Source organism: Pseudochaenichthys georgianus, chromosome 16 (assembly GCF_902827115.2).
Source record: "Pseudochaenichthys georgianus chromosome 16, fPseGeo1.2, whole genome shotgun sequence".
Taxonomy (NCBI): domain Eukaryota; kingdom Metazoa; phylum Chordata; class Actinopteri; order Perciformes; family Channichthyidae; genus Pseudochaenichthys; species Pseudochaenichthys georgianus.
This window is the reverse complement of record NC_047518.2, coordinates 17,792,816-17,818,775: the sequence shown is the minus strand read 5'-3', so window position 1 is coordinate 17,818,775 and position 25,960 is coordinate 17,792,816. Positions and strand designations below refer to the sequence as shown.

Below are 25,960 nucleotides of genomic sequence, written 5' to 3'. Positions count from 1 at the left end.
CAAACGATTTTTAATCATCATCCTCACGATCATTTAATGTATCATATGTTCGCCAAATTGACATGAAAGCACTAATAAATGTAGTTTCATCCACTTGAGTTTACAACTACAAAAATAATCGATTTGTTTTCTATCACATCCGACGGGAGGAAATTCAGCAGCTCTCACTACCGATTTTTAATCCTAATTTAATCATCATCTTCACCACGATCATTTATGTTTATGTTCGCCGAATTGACATGAAAGCACTGACAAATATGAATATACTGTAGTCAACTCCATTAATAAGTTATTAACGCGTTTCTACGCATGACGACACACTTTGTCCGTGTTTGGCTCTCTCGCCGCACAGTGAAGCGTTCCCGCATTGACGTCACTTCCGGCTTCCCCCAAAACTCCAAAATGAGTCGAAGGAATTTCCCGCGATGTTCGAAATTATTGATATTTATCGGAACGGTATCACAACTTCTTTTTTAAACTGACGGTTCGAGATGACTAGTAGCCCAATATAACAGTTGTTGGGAGGCTGTCACAGGCTCTTTAATGTTCACTTTTTTAATTTAAGAGGTCATGTATATTTAAGTTATATTTATTTAGATTTTTGAATGTTCCATTAAAAATGTTATTAAAAAGGCATGTACACCATGATGACTATTGAGGTTCTATTGTCAGGAATGTTAGTGTTATTTCAAATAGTGAATTCTACTGCAGTAGAATGTTGCACGTCTGCACAGTGTTATATTGTCACAGCTCAATGTCAGTAAATATTGTGCAGTTAGTATTGGACTACAAGATAGATGCAAGCCTGTACAGGTAGAGTTCTTAAAAGCATAAATGAGTGGGTTGGGTTCTGGAGGTGTGGTTACAGCATTGTGCTTGGTTGGCGTGGCCTGGGCCTGGTGGTGGGGCCCAATGTGATATCTTTTCATGGGGCCCAACATCCCTAGCGGCGCCCCTGCATACAGGTATATCAATATAGAAAGTTACATTAAAAGCAGGTGCCTCTGTCAAGGTTGAAATAGACATACTTTCTCTTGTAAGAAAATGTGTTAAAAAAATATAACCCTGGCAGGTCTGTAATGACTCTACGTGTTCTTAAGTGTATGAAGAAGTGTTAATTAGAGAGAAAGAAAACCTTACCTTGAAGAATAGAATAGAGCCGATGAAGATCAGCACGATGAGGGCCAAGCAAATATTACTGAGAGCAGCGATCTCCTCTTTGTAAGGGAAGTTATCAGGCTGCAAAGGAGTCAGAAAAAAAACAGAGCTTATTTGAGGTGCAAGGAGCATTAGATAGTAGAGACATTGTAACTGTACATCCATCAGTACTGAACTGAGAACATTTCAGAACCTACAAAAGCCTTTCTAAACCATAAAGTTCAATATTGTGCTGTTAAACATCACTGACTTCACTTTCAAGAGGAAAACACTTGAAGTCTCGTACCAGTTGCTGCAGGTAATCCTGTATGTGTTGGGGTAAACCACAACGCTGATCGCCACCAGGGTGTTCAGAGCAAAGTCGAATATTTGGTAACAGAAAAATGGGATGATCCAGGTGGGATGCAGCTGAAACGGAGATAGAGATGTCTTTTAGGTATTTAAGTTAGATATTGTGGACATCAATCAGAGCTAGAACGGGAGATTACATTATGTTTAAAATAAAAATATTTGTATTATTTTAACACTGTACATTTAGCCTTATTTTAACCAGTAGCATTGTAAATAGTATATGAAGAAAATAAACAACACTTTCTATGACACAGGTGTCATAGAAAGTGTTGTTGATTTCTTCATAATACAATTAATACTAAACATAGGTCTATGTTTATAATGCATATTAACATACATGAATGCGTTATAATTGGCATATAGCACTTTATTATTAGAGTTAAAAGCATTCATTAATATATTAAAAGTAGTTGAAGTAAACTTGACCACTTATAGTGGTATACCCAGCTTGTAATGAATTAAATCAGCTTATGCCGCACGTTGTAATGCTTTATCTACATTGGTGTCATAGAAGGTGTTACTGAAATCCTAATGACTCATCAGTTTACCTTGTATGCACCGTATGCTGCCATCCCACATATCAGTATCATCAGCACAGAGATCGCAGAGGCAATGCACATGCCTGCAGCAGAGGAAGGGGGAGTCAAAATCACAAGGCACATTCAATGACAACATCATGTTCTCTGAAATACAAATTCTGTACAAATCAAATCAAGTTTTATTTATATAGCACATCTTAAAAACGATTTTTGGTCAAGCCAAAGTGCTGTACATGCAAATAAGAAGATAAGCAACAAGCTGCATTATGTCAACCAGACATGAACCTCCACTCTGTCATTCGCTCCATGCCAACCCAGCCTCAAACCAACCCTGCATAACATTCTGTTACATAAGAATAGCGCCGTGCAAAACCAAAACACAGTGACAAGGGTATAGTGGAAGAAATAGGGAGTTTAACTCCATGCCCATTTACAATAAACTGAAAATCAAAGGATGAATCGCATTTTCTCTGAAAAGGGCTTGAAAGTGTATAGAAAGGCAATATAAAACGATTTTCTCAGCCTCTAATTTAGCTATGTTTAAAGTGGGCAGAAAGAGTTAGAGACCTCTGGATAATCTCAAATGTTTATGAAAATGTCATGATTATAAAAAGAGATGGTTTTAACATGCAATAACTGAGCTGTGTGTCCACTTTAACTTTGGAAAAAGACATGCTAGCTGTCCACTCTTTATGCTAGCTAAACTAAACTAATCCCACCCTGATCTAGTACATCACAAATCTGTGCCTATGATTTAAGAACAGGAGAAAAAAGGTTTGAATAATCAGTCAGAATAATCCTTCCCTCACTTATTCTTTATCCTTTGAACAAGTGGGTGGAAAAGTTTTGGCAGGTGATTTATTTTGAGGATTTTGTGAGTAGACCACTTCCCCATGTTCTAAATGCGTGGTAGCTTGCTAACAAACAATATTTGCACCTTGTATTTAGAATTCATGGAGAGATTAAAACCTGAGCAAAACGTTTATGTTTGTAGGTCTCTTTAGATTTAGGACATGGGGAAATGGGTCACGTCAGCCCACTGTCGCCCAAATTAATATTACAACAACATACATGTCTACTTATTTTTCCCTGTTTTTACAGATGGACAGAAATAGATTAGAACACTTTTTTCCACTTCCAAGGAATTTAAATTCAACACATGACTTCCCTCTCTAGGCTTCCGTAATCTACCTCAACATACAGATATTTTTATGTTAGATTTTTTGTGAAATGGTCGAACATTCTATGAACAACACAACGGCATGATATATTAAAGCAGAAATAGCATAGCACAGAGCAGCGTTATGTCCTAACCTACTGCTGTGCATGTTTTGAAGTCATATTGAATTATGTATGTTGAATTATGTATTTGAACCATTGTTCCAAATGACTAGTGCCTCTGCCAAGAAAAGCACAGCATCAAACACATACAGTATTTTGCTGAAAAAACTTCTAACGATTAGCTAAAATAAGCCCTTTTTGAGCCCTGATGCAGCTGTTGCAGCAGCACAAAATAAGCAAAGATGAATGGAGACAAAAAAAAGAGGTATGTACAAACAGTAGGCCTATAAGAGCAATTTAGGAAAAAGTTAAAGGGTCAAAAATATAATCTAGGATAAAGTATTGATATTTAGTATTGTCTGTTTAAATATAGCAAAACCAAAATGAGTTTTGAAATTGTTACTGTGATAGAGACTTTTTAATGTATTAAGTGTCTGTTTTAGTATGACGTGTGTATAAATCATGTCGGATTAATACATTTGTATGCATGTTTCTTGTTTAATGAAGACAAAAACCAATAATAATATAAAAGTGTCATATTTTGATGATTATCTGAATCACTTTCCAGCTAAATTAGCACCATAATTCCAACTGGAGTGGCAAAAGGTCTAAAATGAAATGTAAGAACTGTCACTACAGCTTGACGTTTGTCAAATCAGAATATTTGGAGAGGACCACAGGACTCCTAATCCCTTGGAGCGGTGACAATAGTCAACCCATCACGCTGCTGTCTGTCAGACTGTTCCACTTACACCTGCTGTTAAGAAGGCTTTCCAAACGCTCGCCAAATGGCGTGTCTGTGGCTTTAGGTGTCTGATTTATAAGAAGTGCTGACCGACCATCATCATTCTAGACTAATGTGTGAGGTCACATTAATCACACAATAAATCATTCTATTAGTCAGTTGACAACTCTATTGGGGTTTTCCCCCGCAGGCAGAGATTAAGTCATCTGTCACGCTCCATTATAGGAGATTAAGCTTCAGGTATAATAGAAACACTGTAGAGGTCAGTGGAGTTTTCTTACAGAATGCAAACACACTGTTTATCTGAGATTTTATGAAACATAAATGTTAAGATATTGGAATACAACGATAGTATTGAGTTGATGGTGGTATTGTGAGTTTACACATTCAATGTAAAGCACAGACTGGCTTTATGGGATACTTACTGGCATCATCCATGACATCCAGGTCATTAGCCAACTCAGCACTGGTCAGGTGGTACTGCTCAGGATCACTGAGCGCTGTGAGCAGGATGAGCAACACCACGGCATTGATGAGCTTAGGGACAGAAGACATAGTGGTGAATAAAAAGTCAACAAATGGAGGGAAATACAGACAGAATGCAAAAGGGAGGAGCTGAAAATGAAAACATTTTCATGAGCTGCAGGGAAACAAAACAAAATCCTTAGTGGAGATAGTGGAGCAATGTTAAATGACGTACAGTCAAGCTCTAAGTCCAGGCACATACATTGGCTTTGGTGTTGGTCTGGCCAATGCAGTTCATTATGCAGATGACTCATACATCCCCATTGATCAGATGAATGTCATGGAAAATTCTCTGCCGTCAATAGGGGTGACACAAAATCTGCTACCTGAAGAGGCCAACTTCTAAATTATTCATAGGGAGAGGAGAGAGGATTTTTCCACAAGTGCTGTTTGGTTTAACTAACCGTCTCCTGCTCATTCAGTTAAACAGAGGAAGATAGCCACGAGTGAGAATTGAATATAAAAAAGATTGCACATATATTTTCATGTTTTGATCTAGCAAAATATCCACAGTATGAGTTTTTCTAATTATAAATATTCGTGGTCTTAATTAGGTAAATTGTGTATACATCATTGACGCGAGAGGAACATAAACCAATGAATAACCCACTGAATAATGCCCATTTAGAAATAAAGAACCATCATATAAAGGCCTCTATAAGTCAAATAGCTTAGCTAACAGTAAAATAAAATGGTATGCTTTAAAGTTTGCAGTGGGCAAAGAAGCAGCACAATTAATTAATTTTCCTAAAATACACTAATAATATAGGTTTGAATCTTTCTTAAATTCCCTCATAATAATCATAAAATGCAGCACACGGTATGAAGGCTGAGGTATGATGAGGTATAATGTGCTCCTGCTCCTACTTTCCCTGCTCGGTCTCTGCAGGGCTCCAGGAGAAGTGACAGCTGAGGGGCTCACCATGTACCAGACCCCCAGGATGATGGTTGCAGTGCGGACATGGCAGCACAGGCAGCAGCTGGTGGAGAACCAGCGGTCCCACGGGGAAAGCATCATGTTGTCTGCGCGTGTGCTAACAACTGCGCGAGCGTCAACGAACGATGTTGGTGTTTAAAATGGATGGAGCTCGCGCGTTGTGCCTCCGGTCGGTCCTCTGTTGACGAACGGGATCCGGCTGCTTCTGACCTCACCGTGAGCGGCTTAACAAACGTTAGTCAAGCTAACGTCAAGGCAAATATGACTTCCGATTTCACAATACAACTATTTTCTATGTAGCCTACTGCCTACGGAGTAGGATACAAAGAAGACAATAAACACGTTGTAGATCAATGTGTTATGCAAATATCCTTTCTTTCTCTCCTTAATTATCAAAATGAGTTGATAAATTCAGAAGATGTACCATTATTAGTTTTTGTATTACTTTTGTCTACAATGTGGCTTCTAATGACTATTTGATAATCACATAATTTGTCAATTGTGTTCTCAATTAATCGATTAATTGTTAAGTCTACAATTGCTTAAATTATATATCAGAATCCAGGTGACATGTTTTTCCGTTTCATTTCAAAAAGCCTAAATATTCCTCTTAGATGATGGCTGTAGCACAGCTATCTACCTTTAAATTCAGACATTTTACTTTGTCAAACGGGCTTAGAAAAATATGGTTGTCCGGGGCCTTCCTCAAATATATTACTAACTGTCATTAGTAAGGCTGTCCAGTTTCTCCATTATCATAGCTTTTCAGTATATTCTGAATTCAACCAGCAGCATGGTCTGCGACGCGATCATGTAACCACAGCCAAAAAGAGTCACTTCAAACGTTCAGACTGTCCTGTGCTTCATGCAATATTTACACATTTCATCATGTTACCTTCATGCCAGGGCTTCTTTTTTTTTTTTGATACCATAAGTCAAATTAAAATACTGTTTTAATGTATACTCTTTGTTGTTATATAGTCTGTATGCCTCCTCTCTTCCAAACATAAACATTCCCCTGTGTCAGCTTCTCGAGCTATCCTAGCCTATGTGTTGCAGTCGTTAAATGGAGACTATATTATTTTAAACACCAATTTACTGATTTTAACTGTGTTTTAATAGTTTTTGTTGGTCTTTTATGCTAAACAATATTGTCATCAGCAATGCCCTTATTCCCTCATGGGAATAAATAGGTTATTTTATTCTGCCATACAGGAATGTATCAAAAGAAAATGTTGATTTAATGAAGAAATAATGTTATACCTCCCCTGTGTTCCTCACAAGAACAAACAGTTTGCCTCGTTTGTGCTTGATTAAAAAATAAGCAACGCAAAATTATGAACATAAAGCAATGTTTAATTTCCTCAAGCCATGTCGTTGCCTTATTTGTTCATTAGACTGTTAACAACCTGCATACAATGCACACAAGTAAATATTTGACCCAACGCTCTTATTTTGAAGGCTGAACTGCTTCCTGTGTGACTCTGGGGTTCTTGATGCAGTTATCAGTCCTGCTAATGATAAACACTGGGACAGACTAATAGGATCAAATGCCATGATGTAACCTGTCATTTCCAGAAAGTTATAGAAAGGAAGCTTAACTTTAATACTTTACATTTAGAAATGACAAGTGGAATCGTGGCGTGGTTTAGGCCTACTCCCTTTAAATAAGAACAAATATAATATATATTCTAAATACATTTTAAAACCTATTTTAGGGCATTTCCCACCTCATTCACCTTTTTCTTCTGACATTGTTCAGTCCGGACCAAATTCTGTCAGTATTTTTTTAGTCCACGACTTCTTAATGGCAGAATTCCAGTGACTTTTTCAGACCGTCTATGAAATGGAGACGCTGATTTAATTTTCAAACAGGACTTGGCACCTGCCCACACTGCCAACAGTACCATGTTTAATGACCATGGATTTACTGTGCTTGATTATAGCAAACTCGTCTGAGCTGAACTCTATTGAGAATATGTGGGATATTGTCAAGAAGAAGACGAGACACCACACCCAACAACGTAGACGAGCTGAAGGCCACTACTGAAGCAACCTGTGGAGTCATCACAGCTCAGCAGAGCCACAGCCACATGGATGCAGTAATTCAAGCAGGCCCAACACAGTAATTGGATCTGAAACATGAACATACTTTTTAGAAGGCCAATATTTCTGTATTAAAAATCATTTTTTGTATTGGTCTTATGTAATATTCTAATTTTCAGAATTTTTTGATTTCATAATCATCAAGCTCAAAACTTTTAATAGCTAGAAATAATTAACTTTGTGTGTAATTAATCTATATAATAGATGAGTTTCACCATTTGAATTGAATTACATTTTCCACCCTATTCTAATTTATTGAGATGCACCTGTATATTTGTACTGCAGCAGGTCTCTCCCTTCACTGTCACCTTGCATCTGAACAGAGGAGACAGTAAGCCCGCCAAAGGTTCTGCGGGACCTGCATTCTGATTGGCCAAGTCACTTCTGTGTCGAAAACTCTGTTTCGATTGGCTTAGGAACTTCTGTTTATCCTTTGAGAACTGGGTTACGCAAAAAAAAAAAAAAAACACATTACAAATGTACATTTGCAAAGGGCACTTTTCTAATAGGAGGGAAAAAGGGCAGGTGCCCTTTGGTGCACGAGCCTGCAATCACACTTGTGTCTTAGGGGCTTTAAAGTGTGTACAGCATATGATATCCTGTCTTAAGACCTTTGCAGAATACAAGGTATTACTATTAAAACACAGGGAATACAAATGACAAAATGATAATGGGATTGTATATTTAAAAAAAGGAAAGATGGATCCAGGAGGGTGTAAACAAATCATCCATGGCAACTGCCTTGTTAGGCACTTATTGCTAGTTTAATTTTCTGATAATAGTAAATAGTTGTTCCTTTGGATGACTGTTATGTTGCTGGTCCCTCCAGTAGTTGACTCAACCTATAAAAAGAAGCCCAAATATAGAAGAACTGGACTTAATTTAGTCTTTTTACATATGGCTTTAGCTTTTCTTTTATTACAAACATGTTTTACAAAAGGTTTTGAAGACTTTCGAATCAACCACAGGTGGAAAATCATGAAGAGGCTGATGAGACTGCAATGGTACATCTATGCTCAGAGGCTCAGGCCACAAAGCTGTCAGATAGTAAAAACAGCAGGGACACACCATAGAGACTGCAGAGATTGAAATGTTGTAGTCACAGATAAGAATGCAAAAATACAGAACGGGGCATGATTCCCTAGTGCTCAGCCCACTAATGCTCACATCTCATTTATGTCAGTAACACCCTGTTGATGTGAAGTTAACATTTGATCTCTCAGCTCTTTTCAACCAACAGCACTCGCTGTGTAATCATGACGCACAACTTCAAATAAAATAAGACTGCATATAGCAAAGGCCAATTCAACATCATGGACCATTGTTGAGTGACCTGAAGCATGGCAACCGTCTTCATTCCCTACACAGTAAACTCCAGTGGTTAGCCTCCACCACAACATCACATTTCTAAACGTATTTTTACTATGTCTAATTACTACGATACAGCTCTCTCAATCAGTTATTTGATTCGTGGAATTAGAAGACAGAATCAAGCATATCAAATGCATACTTAAGAATCATTAACACCGTGTTAGGTTTAAAGATCCATCGGCCGACACTCAACGTGTATAAAAGTGGTTTCATTTCCAGACTGGTTGTAGGGTGAAGCCCATCATGGAGACCTTGATTCTGCTAGTGTTCTCGTCACAAAAGGTGTTGCATAAACGGGATATGAAGTCTTTTGCATACAGAGGTCTGCAGAGTCGATTCAGTCTCATGTCTCTCTCCTCGCCTTCTTCTTCTTAGCCGGCTTGGGCGCTTGGCTCTCCTCAGGTTTGTCTGAGGAAGCGGGAAGGCAGGAGCTGATTAGTCAGAATTCTAAAGCATGTGATCTACAAATGGTGAACAGGTCGTTTTAGCTCAGTTCTTGTAATTGTCATAAAGGGTTAATCTAATATAATGGCTGACAGATGAGGTTCAGGAAGGGATGACAAAAACAACAAGGCCAACAAGTTAAGGACTGTTTAAAGGGGTCCTATTGTTCTTTTTGGAGGGGTGTAAATGTGCTCACTTTGTTGTGTAGGAGCAGAAAGGCCCTTCTGCTTGGCAGTGGTCTCTCCTTCAGTTGGCTTCAGTGGCACTTGTGTGACAGGGGGTTTCTGGGATATGTTTTCCTTCACTGGTTGCTCCACTCTCACCTAGAGGAAAAAGGAGTTAGTGTTGAAAGAATGAATCAGATCAAATTGCAGTTATGTGGCAAATGTACATATACATTATTTATTGCAATATGGCAGAATGATTCGTCTTATGTACACTTCTAACAGTATTCACACCCTCCATGTGTTACGGCTGTATGTATTCCCCGTTCCTCTACCCAAGTGTGCTGCATTGCTGTAACGAGGTTCAGACGAGGTGCACCTGGAGAAGGAAGTCCTTAAAAGCTCCAGTGCCGCAGCAGAAGAGGGGGAGGCCCCTGGTGTGGGGACTGCTGTGTTTCATGTTACATAATTATAATAAATCCTATGGATATGATGATGTTAAAAAAGGTGTCTTGTGTTCTATTTGGGTTAGTGGTGGAATTTTGTAAGCCCCATAGGGCCATTTTAAGGGTGGGCCGTAACAATATGACACAACGGGAAGCGCTCTGCAGTAAAATGCCCTTCTAATGAGCTGCTCTGGAGTCAGATGTTAGCTCCACTGACCTCGACAGCAGCTGCTTTGACAGGCTGGACGGCAGCAGCACTCTCCTGCTTCTTCATCGAGGCTGCAGGCAGAGCCTCCTTCTCTGGCTCCTCCCCCTGCACAGGACACAAGCAAGGTTATACACGGCAGAGAATTCACAGGGATCTTTAGAAAGGTCATGCAAACCAATCAGGAGCGATAAGAATTTACTTTAATAACGTTTCTTGAATGTCAAGAAGAATAAAAGTCAAATTAGTAAAATAATATGAATGATACAGATACAGGTTAGGTACACCCTGTTACATACACATGTAGTGTGTGTATTAGTCAGTCATACTTAATTTGGGTTTCCTTGATTGGAATTGTACATTTGGAAAACAATGACTTAGGTCACTTGATTTCTGTACAGACAATGTTCTGTTGTCACTACAGGGTATATGCAGGAATCCTGAAGTCAAATGTAATACCCTTTAACACCTTTTTTAAGACCCTTTCCATACATTTTAAGACCTCATCGCCACTTGGAGTTCTAACCAGTTACATTGGCGACACACTTTACCTCACATTGACTATATACAGTATGGATTGTAAGATAGTATAACTAAACAGTTTGTGATAACTCCTTATCACAATTCAGATTAGGGCTGGGCGATATATCTAGTTTACACGATACATCGTGGATTGCACTACATGCGATGTCGTAAATGACCACATCGTGAACATCGAGTATTATGTTGTCAAATCAGTTTCCCGCCGCGGCCAAAATGAGCTTTCCTTTCTCCCTCATAGACACAGTCACAGACGCAGGCACACACGCAGGCCCCGCCTCCAAACGTCCTTTTTCCCGGAGGATCACACAGGCGAGATAATAGCGCAAGGTTTACAAGAGGCTCTCCTGTCATGGAACTTACCAGAGGCTCGTCAGGTGTGTATCACCACAGATAACGGGAGTAACATCATCAAAGCTGTGAGCCTCAATAAGTGGAAAAGACTGCAATGTTTTGGCCACCGGCTGCACCTCGCCATTGGTGAGTAGGCTATCAGTCTGCCTGTTTTTTAATATCAGCGATGTTACAACCATACTTGCCAACCCTCCCGATTTCATTGCCCTCTCCCGGTTTCCTCCCGGGGTCATATTTCTCCCGCATTTCTGACATAATCAGATTTACTCAGTACTGTTTCCACTCGGACTTTAATACAGCTACACCATTGTTTGGTTTCCATGGCAGCGCGTCTCTTTAGTAACGCGCGCAACTGAGGGTGAGTAAAATATATCACAGAAAACAGAACAAGAATCGACAACTCGACCCTCTGCTCACTCCTTTCCAGCCCACACATATGCTCCATCTAGGATGGTGCTACAGGCCGCAAGGCAGTGCACTTACAACTACAATAAGCATGTTAATGTTAATCTAACAGAGCTCCGGCGATCCACTAGCACCCCACCCCGCGGTGGTTTTCAAATGCTCCCGATTTTTTGGGCACAAAACGTGTGGTTAGTACTGACTGCAGACATGACACAATCTTGCACAGAATGCAGCTATTTTTTTGTATATCGTTTTTGACCAAACCAGTTTGACATCATGCACTGGTTTGTTGATATGCACGAAGAATGATTTACCTCACATTTGTCTCATTATTTTACATTCCCTTTTTTCTAAGTATATATTTTTGTGTGTTGGTTAAAATCATTTTAATAGAAACCACCAGTGGCGACTGGTCATTAGGGGCCCCACCTAGTGTCAGCAGAAAGTATTAAAAATAATGATTACAAAAAAATGCAAAACATAAATTAAAAAATATAATATATTTTAAGATCATGTTTAATCATCTGATTCATCTCATTGCTGTTTTAGTCTGTGTTCTTCTAATTAGTGTCTACAGTGTGTGCCTATTGAGCTGTTTAGAGCCATGTGGGACAAAACCCAGAAGGATAGGCAAATGGACTTAATCTTCAAGTCAAGTTAAGACTGCAATTGTATTGAAAATGGGATCTTACTAAGAGAGAACAATTCAATATTTAAATGATAAAATTACATTTTTTGGGTATCCTTCTGTTGAACTGTCCGTTTAAAATTAATTGAAGCATCAGACAAAAAAAGCTTTTGAAAATAATATTATATTTTGATTTAGGTCAAAATATAATATTTGTAAACCTGAAGAGTCAGTGCCAGTGCGTCAGCAGCCATGAACCTCACTGCAGAAGCTTATAGACATCTAAGTTTGTTGTGCCCCACCACTTTTGTACATATAGAAATGCCACTGGAAACCACTAATGAAGACAGTATAAATAACAATGGTTTAATGCAGACATATGTTGCAGGGACTACTAGAATCATCATACTGGCGTGACTGTAAACATCAAGGGGTTAAATAAAATAAAAAAATGTGTTTTAGAGAAAATTTCAGAATGTCGCGATATATATATATAAAATCGTGTATCGCGATAGTCAGTAAATATCGCGATATAATTTAGAGACCATATCGCCCAGCCCTAATTCAGATAGAGCAAAGCACAAGAGAATGAATTGTGTGACCAACCCAATGCATTGATTTAGGCATTGTTCCCAAGAGATAAAACAGACAGACTACTGAAGCCTCCTCTCCACATGAACTTCAACCTCTCTGTCAAGGTTAGGTTTAATGCAGTATGCTGCTTTGTTGCTTCTGTACTCTGTGCTCTTTCATTCCAGTAAAACTCCACAGAAACCAATAAACAAAACAATTGACAAAACTTTGAACTATGAAATATATGAAACTTTGGTGAGCTTCAGTGGGGTAAGATTAAGATGGACTTTTATTAATCCCTCGTGGGGAAATTGTTTCTCTGCATTTGACCCATCCTAGTGTTAGGAGCAGTGTGCTGCCATTTTGAACGGCGCCCGGGGAGCAGTGTGGGGAACGGTGCCTTGCTCAGGAACACCTCGGTAGCACTTGGTCTTGCCGGGACTTGAACTGGTGACCTTCCAGTTGCCAAGCCAAGTCCCTATCGACTTCGCCACCACCGCCCCATATGGTAATGCCATATAGGAGCGCCCTCACAAATACCCAGGGGTTAAATTGGGCTGGGGCTGTCCGGGGCTAAGCCCGGCACATAGGACGATGCTCTGACGTCATCACCCTCACACATTTGTCATACGTTTACAAAAAACGATATATATGTTAAGACTTTTCTCGTTCTTAATATAGACTATATTTAGGGTCGATATGTGTTGACTTTACTTTAAAATAGCAGATCTCTGGGACCGGATATAGTTCGGCTTAGTGAACGCGTGTCTCTTCCTCTTCCTCCGCGGCTCCTCCGTGCAGAGAGTCTGCACTGCAGCAGTGTGTGTCAGCGACGTGCAGTCAGGGGAGGCACGGATTGGTCATCGGGAGAGTCGGGACTTAAACGCCGCTGCTTTCTGGCTAGCACTTAGCATTTGGGACCGGACAGCTTTGATCCCCCATCGACAGTGGCGATTCTAGAGTCTGTGGGGGCCCCTCCAACCAGCTTTCATACTTTTTAATAGCCTTAATTTTCGCCAAATTGATTTATCAACTTTTAATACTTTTTGAGACCCCGCGGACACCCTGCACTAGCAGTTACCTGGCCAGCTGTTCCTTCCTCCTCAGCAGCCTTCTTCTTCTTCTTTTTCTTCTTCTTAGTTTTAGCAGCTCCATCACCAGCAGTCTCTCCCTTGTCCTTCTCATCTTCATCATAGTCCTGACAAAGAAAACACATCAAGACATTTGTCAGAAAATAGTTAAAAGATCTGCTAATGTTTTCTTTTACCAGATCTCCAAGATAAGCTCTTACTTATTTACATTTCCTTCCATCTTTTTAAAGCAAATTTTAATTGTGTCGATGTGAATCAGGCAAAGTCATTGCATGGAGAGCGTCGCTAGATGAGATAAGCGATTATCCTACTCTGGCGCCATCTGTTGGTAGAACCAAGAACAGCATTGACACAGCAATACATGCCACTATTCTTACATTTATGTTCATTATTATTATTATACAAATCCAATTGGTACAAAATGTCTATCATGAACAGAGTTTAAAAACACTGTTTGTATTGGGAAATGGTCTAATCTGTCACAATGACAGAACCCACCCGTGTGAGTGTATTGTAGGTGTGTGTGAGTATATTGTGGGTGTGCATGAGTTGTGATATTCCTCATTCTATTCCTTATTCTAACTAAATCATGACAAAGGCTGTTTGTGCCCCAGTCAGAGGAGCCATTAGATACTGCTGGGTTCTTCTTTTTAAACTTCCAGGTAACCCTCATTAGTACTTAGTTTTGCCCTATGACCGTGCACACTTACAGCTACTGCCATCAGCAGGTCCACCTTGGAGGGCTCCGGCAGCGGCTGCTCCACAATGGGAGGGGGCTCAGGAGTTTCCTCCTCATAGTTGCCCCAGACTTCAGCGGGGGCGTTCCAATCAGAGCTGGAGTCCACTGATCCACCATCTGAGTAAGAAAGAGCATGAGAAACTGTAAAACACAATCAGATCTATAAAGTCAAATAGAGCAGTTAAAGCCCATCTTGTCCTTACTGAGTCCGGACCACTCGTCGTCCACTCTAGGCGGGCTGAGGCAGGGCAGCTCCTTCACAGGCTCAGGCTCTACAGACACAGAGGAAGAGGAACTACATTTCAAAACCTTACAGTATCGACTTAGTGAGAGGAGTCTTTTATAAATTCAGATATATAAATTGTTAAATAGATTACCAAGATCATTTTAACTGTTCATTTTAAATCATAACTCAATATTATTTGTTAATCTTTTGTGGTGCGGCATCTATGCCACGCCAATTGATAGAAGACTTTAAGGAATTGGGAAATCTTCCATGGGAGCGATTTATTAAGGCGGCGTTTACACGAGAACGCAAACGGGTTGTTTCCGCTACTTTTCTCTTTCATATAGCCCGTTCGTTCATACGAGGCCGTAACGGACCCCGCAAACGATAACGGGTCCCAAGGTGGATAGATCTACAACCGGAATGCTCTGGGGGGGCCAAACGGCTCCGTGTGTACGTCCTATACGATAATTTTCTGATAACGATGAAGCCATAGCCCCGCCCCTCCTGCTACAGATGTTAGTGCAAAATCTACAGCTCCTCTACCACAACCGTCAGTAACAAGTGGACATGGAGAACTACATGTTGCTAAATCTACCGCGGGGCATAAACAGAAGGGCAACCAGGCAACCATGCTCGGGGGTCTTCTTCGCTGCTTTTGGTGTATTTTGTGGCAGATGTACAGCGCCACTTACAGGCCCGGCATATGTACTACAGCGTCTCCAGTGGTCTCGTGTGAACGGACACGTTAATAAATGAGCCGAATGCGTGTGAACGGAAGACTTTTTTGATAACGAATTCGGTCCGTTTGCGTTCCCGTGTAAATGGGGTCTAAGAGGGGACACGAGGAGCATCATTTTGCTAAAAGAGAAGCTACATATGCCATCTAGGAGGTGTAAACCAGATTAAACCAGTACTTGTCACATCACCACTTTGTTGTAGACTCACCAGCAGTACCAACACCCAGGCTGCTTAAAGACACCAGATTTGGCTCCGCCAGGGCCATCCCCCTGTCAATCACTGTCCAAGACTCTGAAACACACACAGATCACAGATGCTCTAAAAAGGTAATAATCAACACAATTAACTTAATAGTCAGTGGATCACTGGGATCTGTATAACCAAGTAAATATGACGAAATCTGTTTGTCAACTTTGTTTCCATGACCAGACTGTGATTCAAGGTTAAACTCTGAAAAGCATAAAATCAGTATAAAAAGGAAAATAAAAACAAAGGCCTTTTTGTCCTAAGAATAATACTAAATCAGCTGCCAAAATCACACTGCCCCACTGTGTATTCAGCAGCTACTTGGAAGATTATGATTTGCCCAGTGGTCTTTGAAGTAATTGGGCAATATATCAGTATTGGGATACAAGAGTACTTCTTGTGTTAGACTTGGAATATGGTATAAGGGTTGTCTTTTCCTGGTTCCAGGCTGTATTATAGGGAAGTGATGTGATTTTCTCCCACATGAACATAATATCCACGTTACCAATCATTATTTATCAATAAAATCAAGCTGTAAATAATTTTTTAAAAGGACAAATACTCAAACCTACAATATGTTGCAATATCAACAGAGGCATTTGTTAAAATATATTGTAATATTTGATTAACTTCATATCCCCAAGATCTCTAGCCGAGCAGCCTTGAGGTCAGATTTACTGTTGTGTCCAATGACAAAAACTTTAACTTTATAATCTTTAAGTCTATTATTTTATAATGCTATCAAATGTAGTTGCGACAGTTTTATGGATACCTGATCCATTTATTAAGGTAACTTTAGCATCAATAGCCGTCCTGCTTATCAATCAGCGAGTCTATTACTATGACAGTGCAGTCAATGTAAAGGTTATCGGATAGTCCATGGTTTTTGGAATGCAATAAAGCTTTTACACACAATTAAGGTTCACCAACAACGCAATTAAGTGTTCAAATATTTGTGTTACCATCAAGCTCCGCTCTCCACACTGATGCTGGCTCTGTAGTGGTTGTCCAGGGGCGGGCCTTCGGAGAGACGGTGGGAGCAGGAACCTTCACAGCCATGTCCGTCACAGCAGCCACCGCCTCATTGTTAACTAACACCAAGACAGAAAATCGATACTCAGCCAGACTAAACACAGATCAGGTTGGCGACACATCTAATATGGGAGTCCGCATTAAAGCATGTGGACTTTTTTGGTCAACTAAAGCATTTTAATAGAGAGAACAATGCTTGGGGTGTCTTTTCTGGTAATAGATGAATACTTTTCAGGTGACATTTACCTGCAGGTACAACAGCCTCAACCTTCTCTACTTTCACTTTGGCAGATTCTCCTGAAAAGAAACAAACAAAAAGGGGTCAACATGCTGTATGCCAAGAACAACATCCATGAGAGCCTGTTAATGGAGGCAACACAGACAAACACTTCAGCTGAAGCACTTCAGGGAAAATGCATTCTGGGAGTCAATTGAATTCCCCTAAAGCCTGTATCTATAGACCATCCTTTCAACAAGAGACCAATCAGATGCAACAACAGCCTATACACAAGAAAAGGCATAAACATCTCTCTCTAGGTGCCACTTTAGGCTATTAGTCAGAGAGAACCCTGGAGGTTTTATTTGAATGTATTCAAGAACAATATAATTAACATACTTCTTTCCTCTTACAAATCCTAAAACTCTCAACCAAAATGAAAGATACATGGATTTCAGAGTTGTATTTTATCAGCCACCTTTTGTCTTTGTCTGGCTGGCAGGCGGGGGAGCAGCGGAGGCCTTTGGCTGCTCTGGGGAAGCGCTCACAGGTGTGTGTCCTCCTCCAGGACTGTTGGAGCCATCACTGGAGCCCTTATCCTTCTTGCGTTGCTCACGCTTCTCCTTGTTGCTGACCTTGGTCTCCCATGTGCCTGAAAAGAAACATTGTGAACACCGTGGAATTAGTTGCAAAGTACTGAAAGTTTTCATTTTGGGATTAGTGAGAACGTTTGGAATGGATTAGGCGGGATACCGGATCAGCCATATCTTGCTGGGAACGTTCTACAATAATAGGTTGAGTATAAAACACTTTCTTATGTTTTGTTACAAAGGCCATGTTCAAATTAAACAAAATAGTTAAGAAGTAAGTCATTCCCTATTTGGTGCAATGGCTTTGTAACTGAAAAATAGTGGTTTACTAAGCATCAACATAAACAAAGAAAGGCCTCCTCCAATTAATGGTATAATACCCATACATCACTATAAATTAATTAGCATATACATCCTAACAATTCACCTTCTTCTGGTTCTTTGCGAGCTGCAGTCACAGTCTTTGTCTCCTTCACAGCCTGTTTGGCCTTCTTCTTAGACTTCTTTAACTAGAAGAGAAAGAGATCAAATAATAAAGACAACATTAAAGAATGTCTAAGAGAGAGTTTAAAGAAACGGGTTAAGAGATACAGTTGATACTTGACTACACATATGATTTAATCTCCAAGAACGGCAACTGGGCAAGTGGCCCCATGCTGACTGAACAGGGCCATCAATCAAATCAGCACGCTCAAGCCATGTCTATTAATACTGTAGGTGAAACTACACACACACTGTCCAAGAAGCCCTTAATATGTTACATGTGCTATTTGGTTAACACCATTTCCAGCTCGAGTGAATGCACGATCACATCCTTAGATTGAGCACATGTATGACCACATTACGTGTCACTTTAGGCCTTACACAGAGGATGGCATTGAAAGAAAGGCTGCCCTTTTGCTGTCCTAAGCCAGGAGACATCCACAAGGATTTTGTTGCATCTGCATGTTAAAAACTGTAACATTACACTGGCAGCGGGTCTGGTTGCATCATTGCAGGGCGACATGGGTTTTCTTAACTGATTTACAGAGATGAGTACCCGAGAAATAATGATGTGCTAACATTTATATAAACAAAACCTTGGTGCACCATCACACTAAACGGATCAATATGTTCAAGTCACATCAAGATAATGATGAGTGAGTGTGTGTGTGTGTGTGTGTGTGTGTGTGTGTGTGTGTGTGTGTGTGTGTGTGTGTGTGTGTGTGTGTGTGTGTGTGTGCGTGTGTGTGTGTGTGTGTGTGTGTGTGTGTGTGTGTGTGTGTGTGTGTGTGTGTGTGTGTGTGCCCATTCATCTTTGTTATAGCAAATTACCTCTGCAGCCTTCTCAGCCTTGGATTCTGGTGGGGGCGTCTGGTGATGTGGCACTATCTCTTCAGATTCTATGGCTTCTTCCTGTGATTCAGTAACAGCTCTCCCATTAGGCTGGGATTTCTGGAATAAAGAAACATTAAGAGGGTCATGAAAATGTCAGCTATATTCTATTCACAAAACCCATTATGTAACAACTCCCAAGGCTAGCATATACTAGACGGACATTAGCTTGAAGCTAGCTAGGGTTTTGACATGAGTTTCAACTGTCACTGTGGCCGTATCGGGTGCAGACTGATTTAATGTATGCTACGTGCCTTTTCCGTCTTCTTCTTCTTTTTCTTCGGTTCCTCGGATTTGACAGGTTTACTCTCATCGCGTTTCAATTCAAACCCGTCGTCCAGAGGGCTTACATCGGGTCGTTTCTTGAAGAGAGACCGGCAGGTTGAGGCCCACAGAGCGACCAGGAGCAGTAGCCCGCTACATGCCGCTAAGAGGATCACCCATGGCGGAATCAGCTCAGGCTTCAGCCCCAAATCCACGCCGAGCTCGGATCGCAGCAGTCCCAGACCTTTAGACAACAGTTCATTCAGACGAGTTGTAAGCAGCTTGACCTGCTGAGAGGCCTCGTTCTGCCACTGCTCCATTTGTATTGTGTTTCAAACAAACCGATTAGTCACGCTTTACTCGCCGCTATTAGCTAAGCTAGCCTGCAGTGCTAGCTAGAAATAACAGAACGACTTCGACATAATGAAAGACAAAACATGCATCCCTTCCTCCACTAGCCACATCGGCCAAAAGCCATACAACCTGCTAGCTGCAAGCTAAATCGCTTTACGGCTGTGGTGACACAATAAGTTAGCTAACTAACCTGCTAGCTGATAACATCATAAGATAATATGCTCCGTTAGTTGACCACCACTATGTGACCGTGAGGATTCACCTCATATGGCTCCGTTTTGACTGGAGGAGAAACGGTGCCTTCACTGTCGCTGGTAATTTGGATGTTCCAGGTTGTAAATAGCAACCAGCATTTCTTCCGAAACGATCATTTAAGTAAAAATAATGTTTTTGTGTGAAATATAATGAAGACAAGATAGTTAGTATGTGTTTTTCAAACACAAAAAGATTACACCAACAATTTATAATTGTTTTATCTTTATTTGACCAACACTGTTGTCATATTTAGTTTCAGTACCACCACAGTTTAGCGGTCATTAACAGGAAAACCCAAATATTTCGGGTGTTATACTCAGAGTCAGGGGTGCACATAACTTGTTTGCCCTGGTTCTCAAAGGAGCACCTGGAGATGTTGCTTGGTGCTCATCCTTAAAATGAAATAAACCGTAACTTTTGAGGGGGTCTTGACTTTATTTGCCAGACACACGGCACTGAACACACAGAGGTGAACACAAGACAACATTAGCACGACCAGTAATCCTACAAGCTGTCATCACTACCCTCCTGACTGTTCTCCTCACTGTCTTCCTCTCTGTCAGACATGGTAGCTGGTGATGTAGGCCTACTACTTTCTCTCTGGTTGAGTCTGCTATTAGCTGCTTGCATCCACAAGTCAACAGCTGGTTTTGGGTCGAAAGTCTCTGTTGTCATCTTAGACAAGTGGATGTAATCAAATAAGTATGTGAACATAACCAATAACCTACCATAGCCAATAACAAATGAATGTAACTTATTTTATTGTTGTTATTCATATCTTCTTTTACCATAACATTTATTTATGCATTTTTTTTTTTATCTCCAGTTTTAAAGGATATTTGTGGTTGCTGTCCTATAGTATACATTGGAATGATTTCAAACCCGTTTATCCCAATAATTATAAAGGAGTGCCTTGGAAATATGTGTTTACATACATTGTGACCAAACCGTTTGAACTATTGATTCTAAACACTCAAGAGTCCTTTACCTCACTGAGCTGTAGTTATCAGCCTCTCAGTCTGACTGGAGAGGACTCTCCCTCCACATTACTGTAGAAACATCTTCTTATATCCGTTAGAGCAGCTAGCACCAGATTCTAATAACAACAGCGCCGGTGTTGTGACACATTATGCCTCCCCGTCATGAAATGCCCCCGTTGTCACAATAAATGCAGCAAGTTTCATGAATGTCACTTTTATTTTTGTACGCATAGCGTATATAATATGCTGACAAAGACTATGTAACATTAGTAAACATATATTTTGATTATTAGATGACAACTATGTAAAATTAAACAATACATTTCAAAGCACGTTTATACAGACAGGACGTAACAATGATAAAAAAAAAGATAAAAAAAAACAAAAACTGAAAAGGAAGTGACGAATGAATTTCGACATCTCAAATACGGAGCGAAAGTTAAACCAGAAGAATCAAGACTATGAGCTACCACTAAACAACTCAGTCTGAAAATTACCATTAATAAAAACCCTGAACGTTTACTTTTCGTTTTAAACATATTTTTAAGGTGTAAACGTGTCATTTAGAGGTGTAAACGTATCATTTAGAAATGCGCGTTCCCGTGACAAGGGGGGCATTTCACGACGGGGAGGCATTAATAATGTGACACAACACCGGTACCGGTGCACCCTCCCTCTCTCTCTCGCATTTTGGCTGTGAGCTGCGGGCGCCAGATGAGCCAACATCCCCCATTTTCATCACTTACAGCGCCCATTGTACAGGGCAAATGAAACGTGTAACCGGGGTGAAAAGGGTGTTACATTTACTTAATTATGAATATTGTTACATCAAGGCCGAAAATTAGGATGAGTCCCAACCAGACGTCCATGCTTGGTCCCAACCATCAAAAATGTTTTTCTCCCCTCCCAGAACTGCCAGCGCAGCGCCCCCCAGGTCTGGCGCCCTCGGCGAACATCTATAACGCCAGTGTTAACCTTTATATATACAGTCTATGGTGTTAACTTAATATGCAAATGACGAGTGCTCTTTTTTTGGCGGAGGTGCGCATGCGCACCAGTTATGTGCAGCCCTGGTTATATTTATATATCCCAACCTAATTAACTAGATCCATAAAATTCCGTTTCTTACAAAATCTCTTGAAGGCAACACAAAGAGCATGTGACAGCTCCACTTAAATGGGCGGGGCTAAGATTTCTCCCATCATGATTGGCCTAAAGTTAAACTATGGGTCAAACTCCCATTACAAAAAACATCAAATGCGGTGCCAAACTGTATTACAATCATTCTGTATATCTACTACTGGCATTTTCATGCACACAACTTATTTATTAAAACATTACTTGGTAAGGTGTGTCTCTTATATTGCGTTTCATTTATCACAATGCAGATACCCCAAAACGTGGTGCAAAACAGCAGACAAACATGATAATTAAAATACTATTTACACTACTATAGCTGTTACCCAATGGCCTATGAAGGGATGGGGTAAAGAAAGATGTGATAGCGCCATCTGGTATGTAGCAGGTCTCAAATGCGTCACAGATGAGCAGCTTCCACTCACAATAATGTAAGATGGTGATGCTACCACTATTAAAGCACAAAAAATACAAATCGGACAACTTATTTGCATCCAAGTTTATTTTTGAAATTCCCTACTCCCCCTGTACAAGAAAAAAAAGGACTTTCCACAAAGGCAGCAGTGAACTGTCAGTGATAGTACTTTTCTAGGGAAGAAAAAAAAAACATATAATCACAGTGTGTCTTCTTTTAAATACTTCTACTGCTGTCATCTTTGGCTGGGTTTCGGCAGACAGCTTTCTGTCAAACCACATTCCTGGGAAGCAAAAGTTTAAGCCAATAGATCAGGGCTGTGGGCTTTAAGTTTTACAGTGCCAATGCAGGAATGTTCTGGACTGTATACCTCTTCTTCATTAAACACAAAGAAAAAAAAACAATAAAATTGAAATAAAAACAACAAGCCGTTTGTGTTCACAACACAAACGAATATTACCGCCTGGGGAGATAGTGACAGTATGTCGATTTTCATAAAATTGTATAGACAAAAAATAAATCTACAAAAATGGAGCTAGGTAAATATTACACAACAGTAAACAGGTTTTTTTTTTTTTTTCTTTTTTTTTTTAAACTCTTCTCTGTTGAACCTCTACACAAAACCAAAGTTTTTGGTCTTTACGGCTAGCAGAAGTTTCTGTTTGAGTATCTGTTTAGAAGAATAGAGTGGCACGTAGAGACGTGAGATGCAGGTGTTGGCTGTCGGGAGGTGCAGGTCGTCTGGAGGCCGGATGGTGATGGAGGGCATCGGCTGGAAGCCCTCCTCACTGGCCGGCAGAGACGGGCTGGAGGTCCAGAAGTACACCTGGGGAAGAGGGAGAAACACATTCACATGTCACATTCAAAGCTTTTGTAATGTTCTACCGTTTGTGTACTCGGACAGGTGAAAAGCAAGACAGCCTTTGAACAACATCATAATATTGAAAAACATAAAAAAATCTTTGGTGTTCACTATTGCTCGTTAAGAATCTCTGATAATAAAAAATAAAAAACAAGTGTTGTCTTTGAAACCAAACAGAATCCCAACCATGCACAATCCCAGGCTCCATCACGAGCACACTACTACCTATTTAAAAAGGGAATTATCCCCCTTCTTTTTTAGCACTTAAACAATACATATACAATGTTTAGGATACTGACGGAAAATAAGAGAAAAACAAAACAAGCAGAGGAAGGAGAGGATTTAAACAAGAACTGACATTTCACTGACCAACACCCAACTGCTCCTTAGTTGGTCTTTATTTTACCAATTTTATGCACGGCAAAAATAGTTTCAGTCAATATGAACTGTATTGTGTGTTAGGGCTGCTCAATTAATCGTAATTACAGATTTTGGCCTGCCACAATTACGAATAATCGTGATATCAATTATTGACCAAAATAATCGTGATTATGATTTTTGCCATAATCGCACAGCCCTAAGTGTGGGTCATGTGTGAAGCCATTGTGCAATAACATGTCAGTCAAGATTTACCACAGCATTTGGGAGCGAATGGAGCTTGCCCGTTGAAATTCAATCTTAATAATGTCAATCTGTGTAAAAAAAAATAACAGTTTTTGAAAATGCTAAGCACTGAACTGCTGACAGCCCCGGCGAGTCTCTTTGTTTTGAAGGACAAGTATCATGATTGGAAGAGACTTACCAGATCTTGCCTCTCAGTCATGCTCATCTTCTCCACTATGGACCAAAACCAGCGTTTAAACTGCAGCAGTTTGTCTGCATTTTCCCCTGTTGGATGAAGTAAAACACTTTGCTTACTTTGTCACAGCGGAAATAGACAACCATAAATATATTTTCTTTTCTGAATGAATGAATGCAAGGAACAGAGATAAGATCGGGGTGTAAACAGAGCAGAGGAGATCCAGACAGAGCAGCATACCAGACTCATCATTGAAGGAGGTGAAGCTAATGAGCATCTGGACGTTGACTTCTCCACAGCCGTTGACCAGCAGCCTGAAGTCCTCCGCTGTCAGGTCCTCCAGGGCGTTCTTAGGAAGCACATCCAGCAAACCCTTCCTCATCGCCTACCAAAAACAGACACTTAATTACAGGTGTCTATATGCATTTTGGTGCAAAAACATTTGTTCCAATAAACTGAGAACATTGTTTCATTCAAAGCCAAATAAGAGAAAGTCAGATTTTGTTAAGTGTTGTACTTACATGGAGAGGCTGCTCAGCCACCACCAGCATTCTGTGCTCAGCATACTTCCTCACGTACTCGTACACGTTGAGAGGAGTTACCGGCATGTTGACCCCGCCAGACAAAAGCTCCACCTGAACCAGGAGTAACGAGGCATTCATAAAAACCTTATGCCACAAACATATTCCACTATTTATATGATGCTTTTGAAAGATGAACCGCAAGCTCTACATTCACCAAATCAGTGTCCTGTGATGCCAATAATGTATAGCTGAAAGGTGGACTTTCTTCACAGATTTAATTCATTTGTTATCATTTGGTGGTACAATCTACAATTGGGGACATAATGACAGTGTAGTCCTTTACCTGTCCTGCCCCTTCCTCTTTGCAGAGGTCGATGGCGAAGGCGAGGTCCATGGCAGCAAACACCGCCTCTGCTTCTCCAGCCTGAGAGTGGCGGATGAGCTGCCGCAGGCTCTCATACATGACCGGGTCAAAGAATGCAAAGTCATGCCAGTTCACCTACAAAAATAAGTGATTTTAGCCATTTCATTCTGAAAAGCTCCAACATCATGTAGTAGCTTAGCACATTCTCTTACCTTCCTCCCAAGCAGCACTTTGATGACATGTCTGTTCAATGTGATTGGACAGAGTTCATTCTGAAGCAGACATAAGCCAAGTATTCTGTGGAGAAAATACAATGTGTTTAATAGGTTTCCCTATTTCTATAAAGATGTGACTCTTACTTCCAACATAATTCTCTTATTCTCTCTGATTTTGATCAAACTGGAACAAATATAATTCCTTTCAAGTGTGACAAAAAAATGTGGACATTTCCTTACCTTCCAATGTTGCGGAAGCAGTTCAGCCTAGCCTCTGTGTTCTTGCCGGGCCTGGGGGAGTAGAAGCCTCTCTTGCCGGGCTGGTAGAAGAGAGGAGCGTTGTCGTCCCCATCGTCCGGGTCGTCCAGCTCCATGTCCACCACACTGCGGGTCGAACCATGGCGCTTACGGTTCTCCTGCTGCTGCTGCTGCTGTTGCTGCTGCTGCTGCTGCTGCTGCTGCTGCTGCTGCTGCTGCTGCTGTGTTGCTGCTGCTGCTGCTGTTGCTGCTGCTGCTGCTGCTGCCACCACCACACAGAACGGAGGATGATGTTTAAATGATATGTATGATACAGTTGCTTTAATGTTGCTTTATGTCCACGAGTTGGTATGAAAAAACAACCCCCATTATAACAAACGAGAGTGGAAAGTTGTGTTTACTTGTGCTTTCTCTGGAGCTTCCAATAGACCAAGGTCCAATATACTGTCGGCACCATTTTCCCTAAAAGAGATAGAATTACGATTAGTTTATAAAACTTAGTGAT

At 40.5% G+C, this 25,960-nt stretch overlaps 2 protein-coding genes and 1 pseudogene across 9 annotated transcripts in view; all 3 read right to left on the bottom strand.

Moving 5' to 3' along the window:
• Positions 1-943: 943 nt before the first annotated feature.
• LOC139435401 (lysosomal-associated transmembrane protein 4B-like) lies at positions 944-5,745 on the bottom strand (annotated as a pseudogene).
• A 2,795-nt stretch (positions 5,746-8,540) lies between these two features.
• Positions 8,541-19,931, bottom strand: LOC117460421 (protein LYRIC-like). Its single transcript, XM_071205826.1, has 13 exons — positions 19,283-19,931; positions 18,969-19,088; positions 18,082-18,163; positions 17,543-17,716; positions 17,094-17,144; positions 16,778-16,906; positions 15,777-15,860; positions 14,806-14,874; positions 14,574-14,719; positions 13,854-13,970; positions 10,285-10,380; positions 9,654-9,780; positions 8,541-9,421 (listed from the first exon to the last, which is right to left on the bottom strand). Exons 1-13 carry the CDS (start codon positions 19,610-19,612, stop codon positions 9,357-9,359), a joined length of 1,590 nt encoding a protein of 529 aa, XP_071061927.1. The 5' UTR covers positions 19,613-19,931; the 3' UTR covers positions 8,541-9,356.
• A 2,571-nt stretch (positions 19,932-22,502) lies between these two features.
• The window catches only part of ubr5 (ubiquitin protein ligase E3 component n-recognin 5), a 38,852-nt gene continuing 35,394 nt past the window's right edge, over positions 22,503-25,960 (bottom strand). For 5 of the 8 annotated variants that reach the window (XM_071205821.1, XM_071205818.1, XM_071205822.1 and 2 more), the window contains 8 exons: positions 25,857-25,917; positions 25,438-25,667; positions 25,195-25,279; positions 24,962-25,117; positions 24,616-24,729; positions 24,335-24,479; positions 24,098-24,183; positions 22,503-23,259 (listed from right to left, as the gene is read on the bottom strand). In XM_071205821.1, the coding sequence (XP_071061922.1) occupies positions 23,047-23,259; positions 24,098-24,183; positions 24,335-24,479; positions 24,616-24,729; positions 24,962-25,117; positions 25,195-25,279; positions 25,438-25,667; positions 25,857-25,917 (1,090 nt within the window). In that variant the 3' untranslated portion in view covers positions 22,503-23,046. Of the gene's footprint in view, positions 23,260-24,097; positions 24,184-24,334; positions 24,480-24,615; positions 24,730-24,961; positions 25,118-25,194; positions 25,280-25,437; positions 25,718-25,856; positions 25,918-25,960 lie in introns of those variants that run through there. The other 3 variants (XM_071205819.1, XM_071205823.1, XM_071205824.1) reach the window with 3 other exon arrangements.